The 18,571-nt window shown below is 45.4% G+C and overlaps 1 protein-coding gene across 16 annotated transcripts in view; it reads left to right on the top strand.

Moving 5' to 3' along the window:
- The first annotated feature begins 8,375 nt into the window (after positions 1-8,375).
- Positions 8,376-18,571, top strand: part of KANSL1L (KAT8 regulatory NSL complex subunit 1 like) — an 81,125-nt gene continuing 70,929 nt past the window's right edge. For 4 of the 16 annotated variants that reach the window (XM_070732159.1, XM_070732157.1, XM_070732155.1 and 1 more), the window contains exons 1-2: positions 8,544-8,629; positions 15,131-15,191. In XM_070732159.1, the coding sequence (XP_070588260.1) occupies positions 15,141-15,191 (51 nt within the window). In that variant the 5' untranslated portion in view covers positions 8,544-8,629; positions 15,131-15,140. Of the gene's footprint in view, positions 8,630-8,651; positions 8,822-9,028; positions 9,099-15,130; positions 15,214-18,571 lie in introns of those variants that run through there. The other 12 variants (XM_070732165.1, XM_070732158.1, XM_070732169.1 and 9 more) reach the window with 11 other exon arrangements.

Here is an 18,571-nt window from a genome sequence, read left to right as displayed (position 1 = left end):
CAGGGTCTTCATTAGGGCTTCTTTTGAGAGTAAAATATATATTGGCCGCATGGGTATAAATCAAGCTAGGACTTACTTTAGAGGTAGGTTGTATTTTGGGGGAAACAGTAGTTTTTACTTTCCTGATATCAGCCCTATAGTTTTGGCAATCTGTCTGTTCTCTTCGTTTGCAACCTGAAATTTTTATTTTGTGTACGAGCCATTTTTTAATATTCAGATTTTCATTAAGCTGTTTTGGATTCCCAATTGGCATCTTCCGTTGTCCCTTTCTCACAATGCTGAACTTTTAAACCTCCTTCATTAGGAACTATTATCTAATCTCATTTATGTGTATCTTTCCTCGCATTATCTTCCTATGTCATGGAATCTACTTGTGGTTTTTTTATGGATGTCTGCAGAGATGGTCAACAAAGACAAAAATGGCAAGTGCAATTGGGCAATCAAACGTGAACCGCATATTTATCATAACAAAGGGTGCTTTAATCACTCATTTTTGACCATTTGATTTTGCTAACTGTCCTGTATGTCTCTGTCATTATTGATTGAGTTTAACCAAGTTTCATTTTTAAAAAGTGAAGTATGTGATGCTCAGTTTTAGATTCCCTCGAAATCAAGACCTCCAGGATTACTGTCTTCCAAAATACCCATTACTTCTGCTTCCTCAACTAAGTCTTCTCTGTTGGTTGATATCAAACCAAATATGGGGGGGGGAGTGGCTATCATTGCCAGGGAGAGCCTTTGCCTGCGTAGACTCGTTGCTCCAGAGATTGCGGGTTGTGAGTCCCTCCTGGTGAAATTGGACTTAGGGGTGCAGGTGGGCTTGTTGCTCACGTACCTGCCTCCCAGCTGCGTGTCACAAGCCCTGCCTGTGCTACTTGAGGAGGTAGCCGGGTTGGCGGTGGAGTTCCCCGGACTTATTGTCTTGGGGGACTTTAACCTACCGTTGTCTGTGAAACCTCTGGGCTAGCGCAGGAGTTCATGGCCACCATGACAGCCATGGACCTGACTCAAGTAGTACAGGGTCCGACTCACGAGGGGGGACATGCACCCGGCATGGTATTCCTCTCTGAGCAATTGGGTAATGATCTGAGACTAAGGGGCTTAGAAGTGTTGCCTTTGTCATGGTCAGACCATTTTCTACTATGGCTTGACTTCCTGGCTCCAATCCTTCTCCGCAGGGAGGCGGAACCGACTAGGTGGTTCCGCCCCAGACGCCTGATGGACCCAGAGGGCTTTTAGAGGGCGCTTGGGGTTATTCCAGATGCACCCATCCACAGTTCAGCAGAGTCTCTTGCTGTAGCCTGGAACAAGGCTGCAAAGGAGGCTCATGATCGGATTGCACCGTTACGACCTCTCCGTGGTAGTAGACTCCGGAGAGCTCCTCGGTTTACCGAGGAGCTCCGGGATTTGAAACACGAGAAGAGACGTCTAGAGAAGCAATGGAGGAAGAGTAAGTCCGAATCAGATCGAACACTTGTAAGAGCTCATATTAAGACTAACAAAGTGGTGCTCAAGGCGGCAAGATGTGCGTATCAAGCTGCCTTGATTGAATCATCAGAATCTCGCCCGGCCATTCTATTTAGGGTGGCCCGCTCCCTTCTTAACCAGGAGGGAGTTGGGGAGCCCTTGCAGAGTAGTGCCGAGGACTTTAACACATTTTTCGCTGATAAAGTCGCTTGGATCTGGGCGGACCTCGACTTTGATTGGATAGCAGAGTCGACTGACAACGAGTCAGTTGAGGTGACAGGGGCCCGTACTGGGTCCTATTCTTTTTAATATGTTTGTGAGTGACATAGGGGAAGGTTTGATAGGGAAGGTTTGCCTATTTGCCGATGACTCTAAAGTGTGCAATAGGTTTGATATTCCTGGAGGGGTCTGTAATATGGTAAATGATTTAGCTTTACTAGATAAATGGTCAAAGCAATGGAAACTGCAGTTTAATGTTTCCAAATGTAAAATAATGCACTTGGGGAAAAGGAATCCTCAATCTGAGTATTGTATTGGCAGTTCTGTGATAGCAAAAACTTCAGAAGAGAAGGATTTAGGGGTAGTGATGAACTCAATCTGTATAGTCTGGAGGACAGGACAGAAGGGAGAGGGGGGACATGATGGAAACATTTAAATATGTTAAAGGATTAAATAAGGTTCAGGAGGGAAGTGTTTTTAATAGGAAAGAGAACACAAGAACAAGGGGACACAATCTGAAGTTAGTTGGAGGAAAGATCAAAAGCAACGTGAGAAAATATTATTTTACTGAAAGAGTAGTAGATCCTTGGAACAAACTTTCAGCAGATGTGGTTGGTAAATCCACAGTAACTGAATTTAAACATGCCTGGGATAAACATATCCATTGTAAGATAAAATACAGGAAATAGTATAAGGGCAGACTAGATGGACCATGAGGTCTTTTTCTGCTGTCAGTCTTCTATGTTTCTATGTTACTTATCCATCTGTCTGGGAAGAGTTTGATCTGGTGACACCTGATGAAGTGGACGAGGCCATTGGAGCTGTGAGTTCCGCCACCTGCTTACTGGATCCGTGTCACTCCTGGCTGGTTTCGGCCAGCAGGGAGGTGACACGGAGCTGAGTCTAGGAGATTATCAACACTTCTTTGGAGAGGAGGTCCTTCCCGGCTCCCTACAAGGAGGCACTCGTGCACCCCCTCCTCAAGAAGCCTTCCCTGGATCCAGCTATTTTCAACAACTATTGTCCAGTCTCCAACCTTCCCTTTATGGGGAAGGTTGTTGAGAATGTGGTGGCTCTCCAGCTCCAGCAGTCCTTGGAAGAAGCCGATTATCTAGGCCCTCAGCAGTCAGGATTCAGGCCCAGCTACAGCACGGAAACTGCTTTGGTCATGTTGATGATCTCTGGCAGACCCGGGACAGGGGTTTATCTTCTGTCCTGGTGCTTCTCGACCTCAGCGGCTTTCGATACCATTGGCCATAGTATTCTTCTGCGCCAGCTGCAGGGGTTGGGAGTGGGAGGCACTGTTCTTCAGTAGTTCTCCTACCTTTCCGGTCGGTCGCAGTCGGTGTTAGTGGGGGGTCACAGGTCGACCTCTAGGTTCCTCCCTTGTGGGGTGCCTCAGGGGTCGGTCCTCTCCCCCCTGCTATTTAATATCTACATGAAACCGCTGAGAACCATCTTTCAGCTGTGGTGAGGGGAGCGTTTGCCCAGATTCTACTACTATAACGCTCTCTACATGGGGCTACCTTTGAAGAGTGTTTGGAAACTTCAGATCATGTAAAATGCAGCTGCGAGAGCAATCATGGGCTTCCCCAGGTATGCCCATGTCACACCAACACTCCGCAGTCTGCATTGGTTGCCGATCAGTTTCCGGTCACAATTCAAAGTGTTGGTTATTACCTATAAAGCCCTTCATGGCATTGGACCAGAATATCTCCAAGACTGCCTTCTGCCACACGAATCCCAGCGACTGGTTAGGTCCCACAGAGTTGGCCTCCTCCGGGTCCTGTTGACGAAACAATGTTGTCTGGCGGGACCCAGGGGAAGAGCCTTCTCTGTCGCGGCCCCGACCCTCTGGAACCAACTCCCCCCAGAGATTAGGATTGCCCCCACCCTCCTTGCCTTTTGCAAGCTCCTTAAAATCCATCTCTGCCGTCAGGCATGGGAAAATTGATTCTCCTGGGCCATTCCCGCTTTACGTATGTTTTGTATGAGACGTATGATTGTTTTTTTATATTAAGGGTTTTACATTGTTTTTAACTATTGAATTTGTATTGTTCTGTTGCTGTGAGCCTCCCCGAGTCTTCGGAGACGGGCGGCATACAAATCTAATAAATAAATAAATATAGGTCATTCTCTCTTGTTTTCTTCCATGCTCTGAAGAAAATTGCCAAGTTGGGATCTTGTCATAAAAACCATGCCTAATAGAGTAGTTTTCTGAAAATATACCAGGGTAGCTAAAACCATGTAGCAGAATTCATGCCTCTGAAATGCATCATACCTTCACACAGGGCCGCCGATAGACCGGTATTACTGGGAGTGGTGTCACGGGCCCGGGCCAAATTGGAAAATGGGGGGGGGGCAGCGCCCGCCAAAAACTCCCCAACCCCAATTGAGACAAACTCTGCCTCTGCGGAGCTTCTCCGACCGCGGCCCGCACCTTCTTCCCACCCCCGCGAGGAAAGAAGGCAGGGAGGCCGGCAGACAGGATGATGGAAACTCATTCTTACATGCGCGTTCCCTCACCTCAACGGAGATATTTATAATATATACCGGTATGTGTGCGTTGGATCAATTCACATCCAATCCACACCAACTTAATTCAGACAAAGAAGCTCCGGACTGACCTCCACCACACCCACCCCGGCTGGGAATCCCCAAGGACACTCGGGCGTGCAAGACAACAAAAGAGCCAGGGCTTGCACGACCGGTGAGGGGGGGGTACTCCCTTCCGAAGCTCCCAGGGGATCCCCTTCCCTCTCACGGCCAGGAGGGGAACGAAGAAGGGGGAAGCGAAGAGAGAAGGCTGGCAGGCGCCGGTTTTTGTATGGCCCGAACGAGCCACCTCTCTCCATCTCTCCCCGCCCGGCCGCAGACAAAGGAGCCGTTCGGCGCCATCCTGCAAGGTGCAGGGAAGGTGGAAAGGGTGGGTGGTGGTCAGATCTCTCCCCCCGGGGCAGGGGAGGGAAAGTGGGGGCGAGGCAAGAGAGAGGGGGGAGGCCGGAAGGAGGGGAGAAAGTGGGGAGGCTTGGCAGCCGGGCAGCTGAAAAGGAAGAAGCCGGTTTTGGAGCTGCCCCCTTAAAACGCGAAGCGCGGAGCCGGTGCGGGCACCATGGCTCCGTCTTGCAGGAGGTGGCTCGCCAACGAGGGAAGCAAGCATCTGCTCGTGGTAAGACTTTGCCCAAAGTGGCTTAAACAAGAGGTGGTGATGATTGTGTGTGTGTGTGTTTGTTTGTGCTTGCAAGCGCGCTGGAGATTGCGGGAGCTTGGAGACGCACGCTCTGGACGGTCCCGGGCGCGTAAAGACGCAAACTTTTATTTATTTATTTAACGAAATGATTTTTTCCCCCTTTAAAGCGCTTTGCTGCTCTTCTCGCCCACGCGCGCCTAGTCCGGGGGAAGTTTAGTAGAGTTTTCTAGGTCGTTTGGGTCCTTGGTTGACCCAAAGGTGCTTTTTTCTGGAGGCCACTGGACTTTCCGCTTTGTCTTTTTGGAGACGTTTGGCTTCTCATCACTCCAAGAAGTACAATCCTGGCCATCCAATGTCCTTGCTTTGCCAAGCCAACATCTGCACGTGCTCAGGAACCCCTTGTCCCATCAACCTGCTGGGGAGATGAAAAAAAGAACCTAAGAAGAGCCATGCTGAATCATGCCAAAGCCCATCGAGTCCAACATTTTGTGTCACACCAATTGTCCATGGGGATCTTGAGTAGAAAGAGAAGGCAAAACCCTCCCTTTCCCTTGACCCCCAACAAATGGTACTCAAGGGAATCCTGCCTGCCTCAACAAACATAGAGGCGGCACATGGACATCCATTTCAATAACCACCGATACACTTGGCATCCATGAATCTGTCTAATCCTGCCTTGAAGCTATCAAGGCTGACATAGATGAGAAGTGAAAGGTCTTCAAAAACAACCATCACCACCATCACCAGAAAGTCCAGTTGCCTCTTGGGGAAAACCCCCCACACTTTTGGGACAATGGTGACCTGGATCAGGTGTCTACAACCATGGCAACTTTAAGCCTGGAGGACTTCAACTCCCAGAATTCTCTGGCCAGCAAATGCAATCCCTGAGATATTGGAACACTGCTATCATGTCTCCCTTGGCCCTTCTTTTCATTAAACTAGCCATGCCTAGTTCCTGAAATAGCCTATGGCAGTGCTTCCCAACCTTGACAACTTGAAGATATCTGGACTTCAACTCCCAGAATTCCCCAGCCAGCGTTTGCTGGCTGGGGAATTCTGGGAGTTGAAGTCCAGATATCTTCAAGTTGCCAAGGTTGGGAAACACTGGCCTATGGGACTGCCTCACTTGGCGTGAAGCGGGAAATGATCCCCGGGGGATGGAGTGGCTTGGCGACTTAAAATAGTTTTAAAATGGCGGCGGCGGGGGGGGGGGGCAGACACTTAGGCTGTATGGGGGCCCAAAATTCCTAATGGTGGCCCTGCCCTCACATTGGCACTTAAAAGGCCACATTTAATGTGGCATAAGATTTTAAGTATATCATGATGGATTTTTCAGATTTTAAAATGTCCCAGGACTATTGCTTTCAGTGAAATTATTTGTTAATCTTTTTCCAAATACTGTACTATCCCTACAATTCTGCAGTTCTTCTGTATCAACAAGGAACTATCATGTCTCCTCTTTCTATTTGATCAAATAGCTGGGATGCTATCTCTATTCTTTATAGGTTAAGGATAAAGTATTCTACAAGACAAGAATATTGTATCTAAGAAATGGTGGTGGTACAATCTGGGCCCTCCTGAACAGCACATTGTTGTTGTTAATTGGATTTTTATGTCAATTTATCAAAGCTGTTGATTTTAATAATGTCGGTCACTGAGTTTTCATCATTATTACCCCTCCAGCCTTTTTTAAAAAGTCAGAAAAGCGTTCAGTCGGAAAGGATCTCCTTAACTTTGACACGGAGGAAAGGCAACGGACCAATGCTGCTATCTCTACCTAGTGCCTGCCATTCATTCGGCTACGATGTTTAAGGGTTTAACAAGCTCAGTACTCTAATCCAGTGTTTCCCAACCGGTGTGCCGTGGCACACTGGTGTGCCGCGAGACATGGTCAGGTGTGCCGCGAAGAAATAAGCTCAGCTTCTGGTCTCGCAACTTTTTGCGAAGAGAAAAAAGTTGTGAGACCGGAAGCTGAGCTTGCTTCTTTGCGCCTTCCAAGTTTTCCAGCAGCTGCGGCGCCCCGCCCGGCTGGAGCTTCCCTGTCAGCAGGTGAGCTTTGGGGCTTGGTGGGAGGGCAGCGGCAGCGGGAGGGCGGCGCGCAGCGGGAGGGTGATGGCGGCGGCAGCGAGCAGGAGCCATGCCGTGGGGCAGTGGCAGGGTGGTCCCTTTCTCTCTCCCCCTCTCTTGCTTTCTCTTTCTCTCCCCCTCTCCCCCTCTCTCTTTCTCCCAGTAGCCGTGGGGCGACGTCAGGGTGATCAGCTGTGAGGCGGAGCTACGGAACAGAGGAACAGAGGCACCGACGGCGGCTGGAATTGCGTGGCTGGCACTTGCCTGCTGGCTGGACCAGGACGGAGGCTCAAGCCCCACGTCCATGCCCAGCGCAACACCAGAAATGTACGGCGTCTAGCCACCGCCGTCTGTGCCTCCGTTCTGGAGCTCCGCCTCACAGCTGATCACCCTGCCGTTGCCCCACGGCTACTGGGAGAAAGAGAGAGGGAGAGAGGGGGGAGAGAAAGAGAAAGCAAGAGAGGGAGAGAGAGGAAGAGAGGGGAAGAGAGGGGGGGGAGAGAAAGAGAGAGAAAGAGATAGCAAGAGAGGGAGAGAGAGAAAGAGAGAGGAAGAGAGGGGGGATAGAAAGAGAGAGAAAGAGATAGTAAGAGAGGTAGAGAGAAAGAGAGGGGGGGATAGAAAGAGAGAGAAAGAGATAGCAAGAGAGGGAGAGAGAGAGGGAGAGAGGGGGGAGAGAGAAAGAGATAGCAAGAGAGGGAGAGAAAGAGAGAGGGAGAGAGGGGGGAGAGAAAGGAGAGAGAGGGGGTAGAGAAAGAGAGAAAGCAAAAGAGAGAGAGAGAGAAAGATAGCAAGAGAGAGGGAGAGAGAGGGGGGAGAGAAAGAGAGAAAGCAAAAGAGAGAGAAAGAGAGATAGCAAGAGAGAGAGAGAGGGAGAGAGAGGGGGAAGAGAAAAAGAGAAAGACAGCAAGAGAGAGAAAGCAAGAGAGAGAAAGAGGGGGGAAGGAGGGTGAGGGAAAGACAGAGAGAGGGAAGGGGGGAGAGAGAAGGAGGGCAAAAAAGAGAGGAAGGAAGGGAGAAACAAAGAGAGATGGAGAGAGAGGGGAAAGAAAGAGGAGGGAAGGGAGAGAGAGAAAGAGGGAGAGAGAAAAATAGAGCGAAAGGGAGGAAGAGAGATATTTTTTGTCCAAACTTTTTTTTACAAACCCCCCCCCCCCTCAATGTTCCCCAGGATTTTGTAAATGTGAATAATGTGCCGCGGCTCAAAAAAGGTTGGGGAACACTGCTCTAATCCACGAATGCGCAACTCCAGCGCACAATGAAACCGAGAAGGAAGCAGTCGGGCGAAGCGCCGGACGGGACAAGGCTTAAGTTCAAAATCGACTCCAAAGAGATCGGCTGAGTTCCCAGAATCCTGAAGACCCTCCGCGGTGTGCTTTGCATAGGGCCGCCCACCTTGCCTTTCCATTGGTTGGCTCGGGCGGCCGAGCCCGAGCAGAGAGGCCTCGGTTGCCCCGCCCAAACTCCCGCCCGCTTACTGCTTGTTTGCTGCTGAGGCAACTTTACTTGGAGTGAGGCGGCTGTTGGGGAGAGCAAGAATTAAGCTAAGTCGCCAAGTGGGATGGGAGGGACGATGGAGGCGCCGCCGCTGCTTTTGTTTTTGGGGAAGTGAACTGGACTCTTGTGAGAAACTGAGGCAATCGGAGGAAGAGAAGCAGCCCACAAACGGACGCACGGAGTTGGCAGGCAAGTCGGCGCTGTTGCTTTCCACGGTTGCCTCGGGAATTTGAGAGAGACGGTTGATTCCCGGCAGCGTTCTCCTTTCCTCCCGCCTTCGCGGGGACCGCGCGAGGACAAGCGCAAACGACCCCTTCGGGGCAGCCGGCAGAGTTCTGAACAGCGCCGTAACGGCACTGAAGCGAGGAGAAGACGGAGGCGGTAGGGAGGCGGGCGACGGGAGGCAGTATTGGGGGAGGACGCCGGGGAAGGGGGGGGAGGGCGTGGCGGCGCCCAAGGAATGTGGGAGGGGAGGGGTCCGGAGGAGGAGGAGGGCTGCAGCCTCGCGCCCTGAGGCGGGACGGAGGAAGAGCCGTGATCAGGGGGCGCGAGGGAGGGATCCGTTGTTGGGTTTTTTCCCTTTCTTTTGTTTTACGAGGAGGCAGAAGGAGAGTTGGGGACCGCCTGCCGAGAGCGCCCCTCAGGTTTGGGAAGCAGCGTAAGGTTTCGTACTTTAGAAGAGGGGGCGGGGCGGGATGGGGTGGATGGGGGCCTCAAACCTGATTCACCTCTATCTTGGCTACGGGGGAAGAGAGAAACTTTAAAAGTACAGCTGATGGTCGGCCGAGGTTTATTTCTATTGAACTGAAGTGATCTCTCTTCCTGAGTAGCAATGCTGGATGTATAAAATTGGATGTTTTGCTGCGGTTTGAAAATAGATTCAGCGGACTCTTAAACCCAGCCTAATTAAAGAGCTACCCACCAGCTTTTCAGCTAACAAAATGCTTGCATGCATTGTAATTTATTTTTTATTTATTTGTCAAACATGTGCAGGATAGTAGTAGTTTGTATAAACGTAAGTAAAAAGTAACGATAAAAGAAGACAATAGGACAGGGATGGTAGGCACTGTGATGTTTATGCACGCGGCCTTACAGACCTTTTAGGAATGGGGTGAGGTCGACTGTAGGTTAAAGATTTTGGTGTTTGGGGAAGAAACCACAGAGTCAGATCCCAGGCATTGATCACTATTGCTGGAGCATTTTTTGTAGTTTAGTTTGGAGAGGTTTACGTTTAGTTTGTCCCTGCTTGTAATCCCTAGCCTACCTTATGCACTTATAGACAGAAATTAGTGGATTCCTCCCAGATTTGTTCCCTTCCACCAAATATCACCAGCTAGTGGGGATATACCCTGCATCCCCATCTCCTTGAAGTGAGAGAGAGCTGGGTTGGCAGGGAAGGTAAGGTTTGAAAGATGGCTAAATAGGTTGATTAACTAACTATTAAAACTTCTCTGGATTTGTTCAATTAAATTAAGTTGAAAACTTTTCAATCTAAACTACTTGAACAAATCTAGAGGAGTTTTAACAGTTTTTTAATCAACCAATTTAGTTAGGTTCCTTTTGGTTGATGGTTTAGTGTGCAAACAGAGCCCAATGAAACAGCAGGAAGACTACTCTCCTTATTCACTGTTTGATTTCTCTGTCATCATTGTTGACCAGCTTTTTATTTGGACCAGTCTAGTTCTCCAAACTGTAGATTGGCTCAATGTCTTTGTGGATATAGAGAGAGAACCTAGTTTGAAAGAACCAAGCAGTCCTAGTGGTTTGAAAACCCAACACCCCGTATCAAACCAGTATACCAGAATAAGTCAAAATGATGTCAAGGTATGGGGAAAGGCTACTTTTAACACTTGCAACTAAGGTGATGCAGGCATTGCCTGGGAATCGGATAGAGACGGTGTCATGAAGATACAACAGAAAAAAAGAAGTTTCTGTTGCATGTTTGGGACATGGAGGTAGCAGACATGTAGCCTGTGAATATTCTAAAAAGGACAATTCACACAGTTTAAGCTAGATAACCCATGACATGTTGGGTTATTATTTTAGGGATATTTCCTTATATAAACAGAAGACAATAAGTAAACAAAAAGAAACAGCATTGGTAGCTGTGGGGACCGGCAATTTTAGACTTCCTGCCTGCTTCATCGTTGACTTTGTTTGGGGAAACTGACAGGGAGAGGCAGAAATGTCTCCTTTACTTTCTTCCTTCTCTTCTATCCTTCCTTCTATCCCCGCTTCCTTTTTTCCCTTCCTCTCTCCCTGTTTGTTGTTTATTTGGGCAACTAAATCTAAAAATGTGGTGTAAGAGGGAAAAACCTATTAATTTCCCAGAAGTAAATCATTGCTCAATGGAATCTTTTCATTTGTTAGAATCATATTGCTATTAAGATAATATCTCTCAAGTTTGAATTTCAGCTTTTGTATTCTTCCCAAGTGGAAAATTCTGTTATTCTGCAAACTAATTGATACATTTTAGCAAATACTGTGAAAATGATAAGAATTGATCTGCCTATGTATTTAAATAGGTGGGTATGTGACACCTTAAAATATGAAATTTGATAATTATCCAATGTGATAATATTGTCTTGATGTTTTTCTCTATGCATTAGCATACCTCCAAGGATTAAAATATCTTTTAATTAAATGTTTTAATTGATTTTTTAAAATATAAACATACACACAACATAAAACAGGTGCTCTGTGAGTAGTGCCCAACACCAGACGAACATTTACACCCCACCACCAGATCTGGGGTGTTTCTTGTCTATACCATTTCAACTCAAGAGCAAAATATCTGTTTACATATTATAAAGTGATTCCAATTTATTCCTTGTAGCTTGGTCTCGGATTCAACTCGCCATATATCATTTTACCTTGTCCAATCGTCCCATCAGCAAATCAGTTTCATTAACCAAATTCATCCTTTTATCCATAATTTCAAATTGAATATTATCCACCATGTACCGGTACGAATTTTGCATTGTCCATTTTGTCGCATCCTTCCAACCCAAGACTATTGCCACCTGAGCACTTTCTATCGCTGCTTGTTTTATTTCTCTAAATTCTCCCATCGCATTGCTTTTAACTAATACTGCCATTTCCTTAGTAATTATCCATCATATATTTAACATCCTATTAATATTCTGTTGCACTTTTTGCCAAAAGTTCTGCGCTACCGGGCATTCCCAAAGCATATGCATGAACACTCCTTTATCTTGACATCCATGCCAATAGATACTTTTAATATTCTGCTGATAATATGCAAGTTGAACGGGTGTGTAATACCACTTATGTAATATTTTCCTTCTCATTTCCCTAACCCTTGTATTCTTAGTTTTCCTTATACTGTCCACTATATTTTTCATTTCTTGCACATGTACTTGTATTTCACTCTGCCACCATTTAGTCAATCCTTGGATCACATCCCCGTCTGACTGCACTAACATCTTGTATATATTGCTTTCTTGTGCCTTAGTACCCTCACTTTTTTCCCTTATTATTTTCTCTAACTCTATCTTTTCCCTAAAGAGTACTTCTTTATTCTCCCTTTCATTCAGATATTTACATATTGCATTTATTTGTAGCCATCTTCCCTTACCCAACCATCATTCTATACAATTTCTACTTGGCCTCCCATCCTTCTCATATAACTGTTCTATCTTAGTTATTCCTTTCCCCTTCAACTCTCCTATAATACTATTTAGATTTGTTTCGTTATCTGTATTTATTACATATAACGATGATAGTTTCGATTTATATAATCCTATTTTCCCCTGTCATTTTTTCCAGATTTCCATAGTCCCTTTCACGGGACCTATTAATTTATCTAGATCGCTCCTATTCCACCTTATAAAAATTAATTCTCTATTCTTCATCCCATTTATCTTTTTTTTCCAATTTCACCCATTTATTTTCAAGTAATTGCAACTCCATTAATATTTCAATTTGAAATACTTCTCTATACAACTCCAAACAGGGAATTCCTCATCCACCTTCTTTTTCATTAGCTATCAACCACTTTTTCCTTACTCTCAGTCTCTTATCTTCTTCAACCCAATAATTACTGTATTTTTCGGAGTATAAGACGCACCTAGATTTTAGAGGTGCAAAACAAGAAAAAAGTATTCTGAACCAAATAATGCAGTAATATATTATTTAATAAAATACCAGTGTAGCAGAATACTTTTTACAAACATGTATACTTTTTATAACCATGGACAATTTTTACAAACTTCAAACTTGACAGCTTTAAGACTTGTGGATCAACTCCCAGAATTCCTCCTCCAGTCATGCTAGCTCAGGAATGGGAGTTGGAAGTCCACAAGTTTTAAAGTTGCCAGGTTTGGAGACCTTTGCACCCTTAATCCCTAACCCAGGGGTCTTCAAATGTGGCAATTTTAAGACTTGTGGACTTCAATTCCCAGAAACCTCCAGTCATGTTAGTTCAAGAATGGGAGTTGAAGTTCATTAGTCTTAAAGCTGTCAAGTTTGAAGACCCCTGGGTTAGGGATTAGGGTGCACTGCAAGGGTATTCAAACTTCCTGAGCTAGTCCTCCTCTAACTGTGCCTACTTTACTCTTTAAACCTTTTAGCTCTATTTACAAAGAGCCATAAAGATTATCACTGGAGATTCTGGAAAGGAAGTGCGAGGAACAAAGCTGCAGTTTTTGAGAAGGAGGGAAAGAGGAGCTGCTTATATCTCTGTCGCCCCTCCCCCCACTTGCAGAAAAGATCGAAAATGATCTAATAGGAAGTGAAAAGTATCTTCTTCTGTAGTCAGGGCAAAGCTGGGGGTTGCTTTAGTCCAATCTCACCCTGGGAAAGAGACACTGAAGTCCAGATCACATTAATTCTAGAGAGGTTGGTGAAAGAAACAGTGTTGAATTCAGGTTTTTTCAATGTGATAACTGGAAAGGGAGGTGAAGTTTCTGTACACAGGCGTTGTGACTCTCTTTTCATTCTGCTTTGGGCAGCCAGAGACGTGGGCGGGGCTAGTCTAGTCAGTGATAGAAATGAAGGAAATTTGCATTAGCTACTGTAGAAGGAGGCTGCTCAAAAGCATTGAGAAAATTTGCATGATGATACAAACCCTTCTCCCTTCTGTCCCCCCTCTCTCTCTCTCTCTCTCTCTCTCCCACACACACACACACACATACACACGGCAGAGTCTGGCACTCAGGTCCTGCAGGGAGAGTGGCAGCTTCTCCCGTCTTTCCCAGAAAGCATCTCTGCTGATCGGGGGCGTGGGGGGAGGGGCTGAGCATTCTCCCAAAGCCTTTCATTGCAGCTGAGTGTTTGCCCTTTGAGGCTGCCTGCTTTCCTTCTCCACCTTGGGGGTGTTTCCCCCACGGCTCCGCCATGTTGCTGTCCTCAAAGGCTGATCGGAGCACACTAACCTCAGGTACTGGAAATTAAGCCTTGCGTTTTCCCCAGTGAAGCTGCCATTTTGATCGCTAACTTCTCTATCTCCCCCTTTGGGCTTTCTTTCTGATTGGCGCTTGGATCAATCTCCTGGAATACCATCAATCAGCTTTGTGTTGTCACCAGAGTCATGATCACATGACTCTGGACAGTGTAACTCATACATACATGCCAACTGCCATGTATCCAAATTTTGATCACTTTACCATTGAGATACTGCAATAGACTTAAGTGTCAAAACTGGTCATAAATCACTTTTTCCAGTACCATTGTAACTGAATGGTCACTAAATGAATACTTGTAAGCTATGGGCTACCTGTGTATCCTTCTACTTAGTATCTCAGTTTTGTCTTCTTAAAAGTGAAAATTATTTTGAAGGTAAAGGTGTCAGAAATAAGGGAATGCTTACCTCCCTATTCTGGATTGTGTCAATAGCTTATGCAGGAATTTACAAGGGACAAAATAAATAGTTATATCCAAATAAGATAGAACAGTAATAAATTGTAATGATATTATTTTCATGAATGTTGAAATAATCAGATAAGTTTATGATGACCACCATATTGTTTGTTGTTTGTGATACCAATATTTTTCCAAGAATGATTCATAATCTCATCAGTCTTTGATCTTGATTGAGGTATTATAATTTGTGGTTCAACATATTCAAAAATTGTGTGTCAAATAGTACAGGGATTGTCAAACTTTTTCAGGCTCTGGAATCTAGTTTGGGTCCAATGAAGGAAGCTGATATCCTTCGGGAGGCTAATTTTTCAACCAACTACTAGAGACGAAAGGGAGACAAAATCCAAGCAGATTTTCAATCCTGAGCAAAGATGCACGGGAGAGAACACTTTACACTGGCATCCTTCGGTCTCGAAAGACCATGGTATCATGCTCTGGATTCCCCAGAACATGAAACCTGGGTAGGTTAGTATAGAGGAAAGACTCTTACTCAAGCGGCAGATCCCCCCTCTCCATGTCTCTGAAATATTCCAAATATTCTCTAGAGAACACTAGGGTTTCACAAAATATAATTTGAAAACCTTGAATTAATAGATTCCTACATATTTGAGTGAAACTTCTGATTCCTGAAAATTAAAAAATATGTACCATCCACTTTATTAAGATTGTTTTTATTAGTCTTTCAAAGTAAAGTCTACGGAGTCTATGGAGAGGGGTGGCATACATATTTAATGAAATGAAAATAAATAAATAAATAAATACGTTTTGTGATGTGCTCACCGGAGCATTTTGTATCATTATGTGCAGCATAGTGAACATGGACAAGATAAAGAAAAGCAGAGAGTTGCCTGAGGAGGAAAGGAAGAAGGTAATAGCTGAGCATGGTAAAGGTAAAGGCTATACAATGTTCCTAAAGTACCTGTGACGAAGCTTGCTAGTATTATCAAGAATTTTAAGGTCCATGGATCATAGGTAACCTCCCTGGATGTGGTTGCAAGAGAAAAATTGACCCCAGATTGAATAGATGATAGTTTGAATAGTGGAGAAAGAACCAATGATGGCAATCCTGGCCCTTCCAGTTGCAGTCATTAAGCAATCATACAGGTTTTAAGCAGACAGGGTCCCAGGTAAGGAATATGATTGCCCCTCAGAAGGGGGAATACTTGGGAAGCTTCACTTAGGAGCTGAAAATCCTTTCTGGCAAAATCCAAGCAGGATTTTCACTCCTTAAGGAAAATACAGTCATGTGCTGCTTGCGCTGGACACCCCCTCCCATTCCTTGACGTACTTCTTTCCTTACTGTGCTGTCTCTCCATTCAGGAGAAGAAAGTCCTTCCTGTCAAAATCCAAGCAGGTTTTTCAGTCCCTGAGTGAAAAGACATACATGACTTGGGTTGGACTTCCCCACCCATCTGAGGCATCTTTCATTGTCTCTACTCTCAGAAGCTGAAATTCCTTTAAAAAAAATAAAAATTTAGCTTCCTCTCATCTCTAATGGCTGAAGGAGCAGCCTTCCAAAGGATGTCAGCTCCCTTCCATGTGTGGAGTAGATATCTAGTATAGTATTGATGAATTTCCCTCAACAATTTAAAATATCCCATGGTGTCATACGAGCACACAGTTCGGCAACCACAACTTTAGCTAACTGTTCCTTCTTATTTTAAAAATGCATAAGCAATATTTTTACCTTAAATAAATGCTTTCCCATGGTAGTACTCAAAATTTGCGATATCAAAAATAATAAATGAATAATTTATTATATAATTTTACTATAATGAAATTATAAGCTCTAGTAGACTAGTCGTCTTCAGATAAAAGTGCTAGATTTCAACTATAGGTACATTTCTGCAGATATCCCAAGTCTATGACTATGTAAAGCAGAGATGTCACCCCTCCTCCACCTCCTCCTCTCTGCTGGGCTCTCCCAACTTTCCTCCCGTCCACACCCACCCTCATTCAAAGGAGGCGAGGGGAGATTTGACGGAACGCCTGGCAGCTTTATTTCAATTCTTCTGTCCCGGAAGATCCCAGGTGTTTCTTTCAAAAAGACTGGATGTTCTGTTTTTCTGTTGTAGTTTTTTTTAAAATTATTATTATTATTATTATATTGATGGTCTTTGATTGTAATAAAGGTCTACTGTATTTATCCTATTCTTTTGACTGTCTATCTTTTTTTTAAAAAAACCTCTTGAGTCTGCAATGCCAAAGAGTTTTTTTTCTCCACCCGGCCACTGTTCCCCTTTGACAGGGAACTTTATCTCGAAGCCCAGAAGGCTTTTTAGTCTTGTTTCTTCTTATGAACTTTTCTACTTACGAACCTGGTCACGGAACGAATTAGGTTCATAAGAAGAGGTACCACTGTATGTCTGTAGACATATTTGGAAACTGACAGACTGCTAAGCATCATGAGAGATACAGTGGTACTTCTACCTAAGAACTTAATTTGTTCCGTGACCAGGTTCTTAAGTAGAAGCAATTTTTCCCATAGGAATCAATGTAAAAGCAAATAATCCGTGCAAACCCATTAGGAAAGAAATAAAAGCTCAGAATTTGGGTGGGAGGAGGAGGAGGAAGAGGAGGAGGAGGAGAGTCGCTGCCGAAGGAGGAAGGTGAGGTGAGGGGAATAATAAGGCTTAAAAAAAAAGAGGAACTCTGAGGTGGCAAGGAGGAGCATGTGCCTTTTATACACCCGGCGTGAGGCTGCCTCCCTTACACTGCCACAGAGAGAGAAACCCAAGTGGGTGGGAGGGGGGAACCTCCCACTCCTTTGACCGAAAGATGGCTGCTGCTGCTGCTACCTGCTTCCTCTTCCTTCCCATGCTAAAGGGCTTTCCTCTCTCGCTCACTCGCTTTGTAGCCGGCGCCTTTCCTTCACTGTGGTGACTTCTCGGTTTGGCTGAATCTGAATAGATCCAGCCGGGGCGAAGCACTCCCTTTTGCCTTTCCACGCCCAGACACTTTGGGAGGCAACCTCTCACCAGATGTTTGGGTGGCAGCGCAAGGGAATCAAAGTGGTTTATTCCCTCTCCAAGCGTCTAGAGAAAGGAAAATGCTTCGTTCACTCTGGACTGCCAAAGCCTCCTTAAGCGCCTGAGATGGCCGGGATTAATGGGGGAATGGCAGGAAAGTGGCCAGGAAAATGTTTTCTGGGCTCCGGTTCTTAGGTAGAAAATTGTTCTTAAGAAGAGGCAAAAAAATCTTGAACACCCGGTTCTTATCTAGAAAAGTTTTTAGGTAGAGGCATTCTTAAGTAGAGGTACCACTTACATCAGATTTCCAAGCTCTTGGCAGTTTTTCTCTCATCCATTGACAGAATTTTATCTTACATATTTCATCCTTTCCTCTCGATGTCATAATAACAAAGACTTATACAAAGAATAAAAAGTATTAAATTGCTCTTAAATACATTTTATTTTTCTCAAATGTTTCTTTTAATTTCCTGATCAGTATATTCTCCAAATAATGACCAGAATTTATAATGGTTAGCTTTCATGGTAGAATAGAATAAGGATAAGGAATAGGAATAGAACCTTAGAGGTCTTCTAGTCCGCCCCCCTGCTCAAGCAGGAGAACCTATACCAGCGATGGCGAACCTTTTTTTCCTCGGGTGCCTAAAAAGTGTGCACGCGCGTTGTCACACCTGTGCGAGTGCCCACACCCATAATTCAATGCTTGGGAAGGGCAACAACAGCTGCCCCACCCCGGACCCTCTGTAGGCTGGAAACGGCCTGTTTCCCACTTCTGGTGGGCCCAGTAGGTTCGTGTTTCACCCTCCCTCAGCTCCAAAGGCTTCCCTGGAGCCGGGGCAGGGTAAAAATGCCCTCCCCCACCCCCCTGGAGGCTCCCTGGAAGCCAAAAACGCCTTCCCAGAGCCTCTGCAAGCCAAAAATCAGCTGGTTGGCACACACACATGCATGTTGAAGCTGAGCTAGGGCAACGGCTCACACGCCAGCAGATATGACTCTGCGTGCCACCTGTTCGCCATCACTGACCTATACAGTTTCAGATAAGTGACTGTATAGTCTCTCCTTGCAACCTCCAGTGATGGAGCACCCTTGATTTCTAAATGAAAGCTCTCCCACTGATTAATTGTCCTAATTGTTAGGAAGTTTCTCCTTAATTTGAGGTTGCTTCCCACTTTGATTAGTTTTCACCCCCTTATCTTTGTAGCAGCCCTTCAAATACTGCTATCATGTCACCCCTAATTCTTCTTTTCTTTGGACTAGCCAAAACCTGCAGCTGTTCTTC

Source organism: Erythrolamprus reginae, chromosome 1, assembly GCF_031021105.1.
Source record: "Erythrolamprus reginae isolate rEryReg1 chromosome 1, rEryReg1.hap1, whole genome shotgun sequence".
Classification (NCBI taxonomy): Eukaryota; Metazoa; Chordata; class Lepidosauria; order Squamata; family Dipsadidae; genus Erythrolamprus; species Erythrolamprus reginae.
This window is presented reverse-complemented; position numbering and strand designations above follow the sequence as displayed.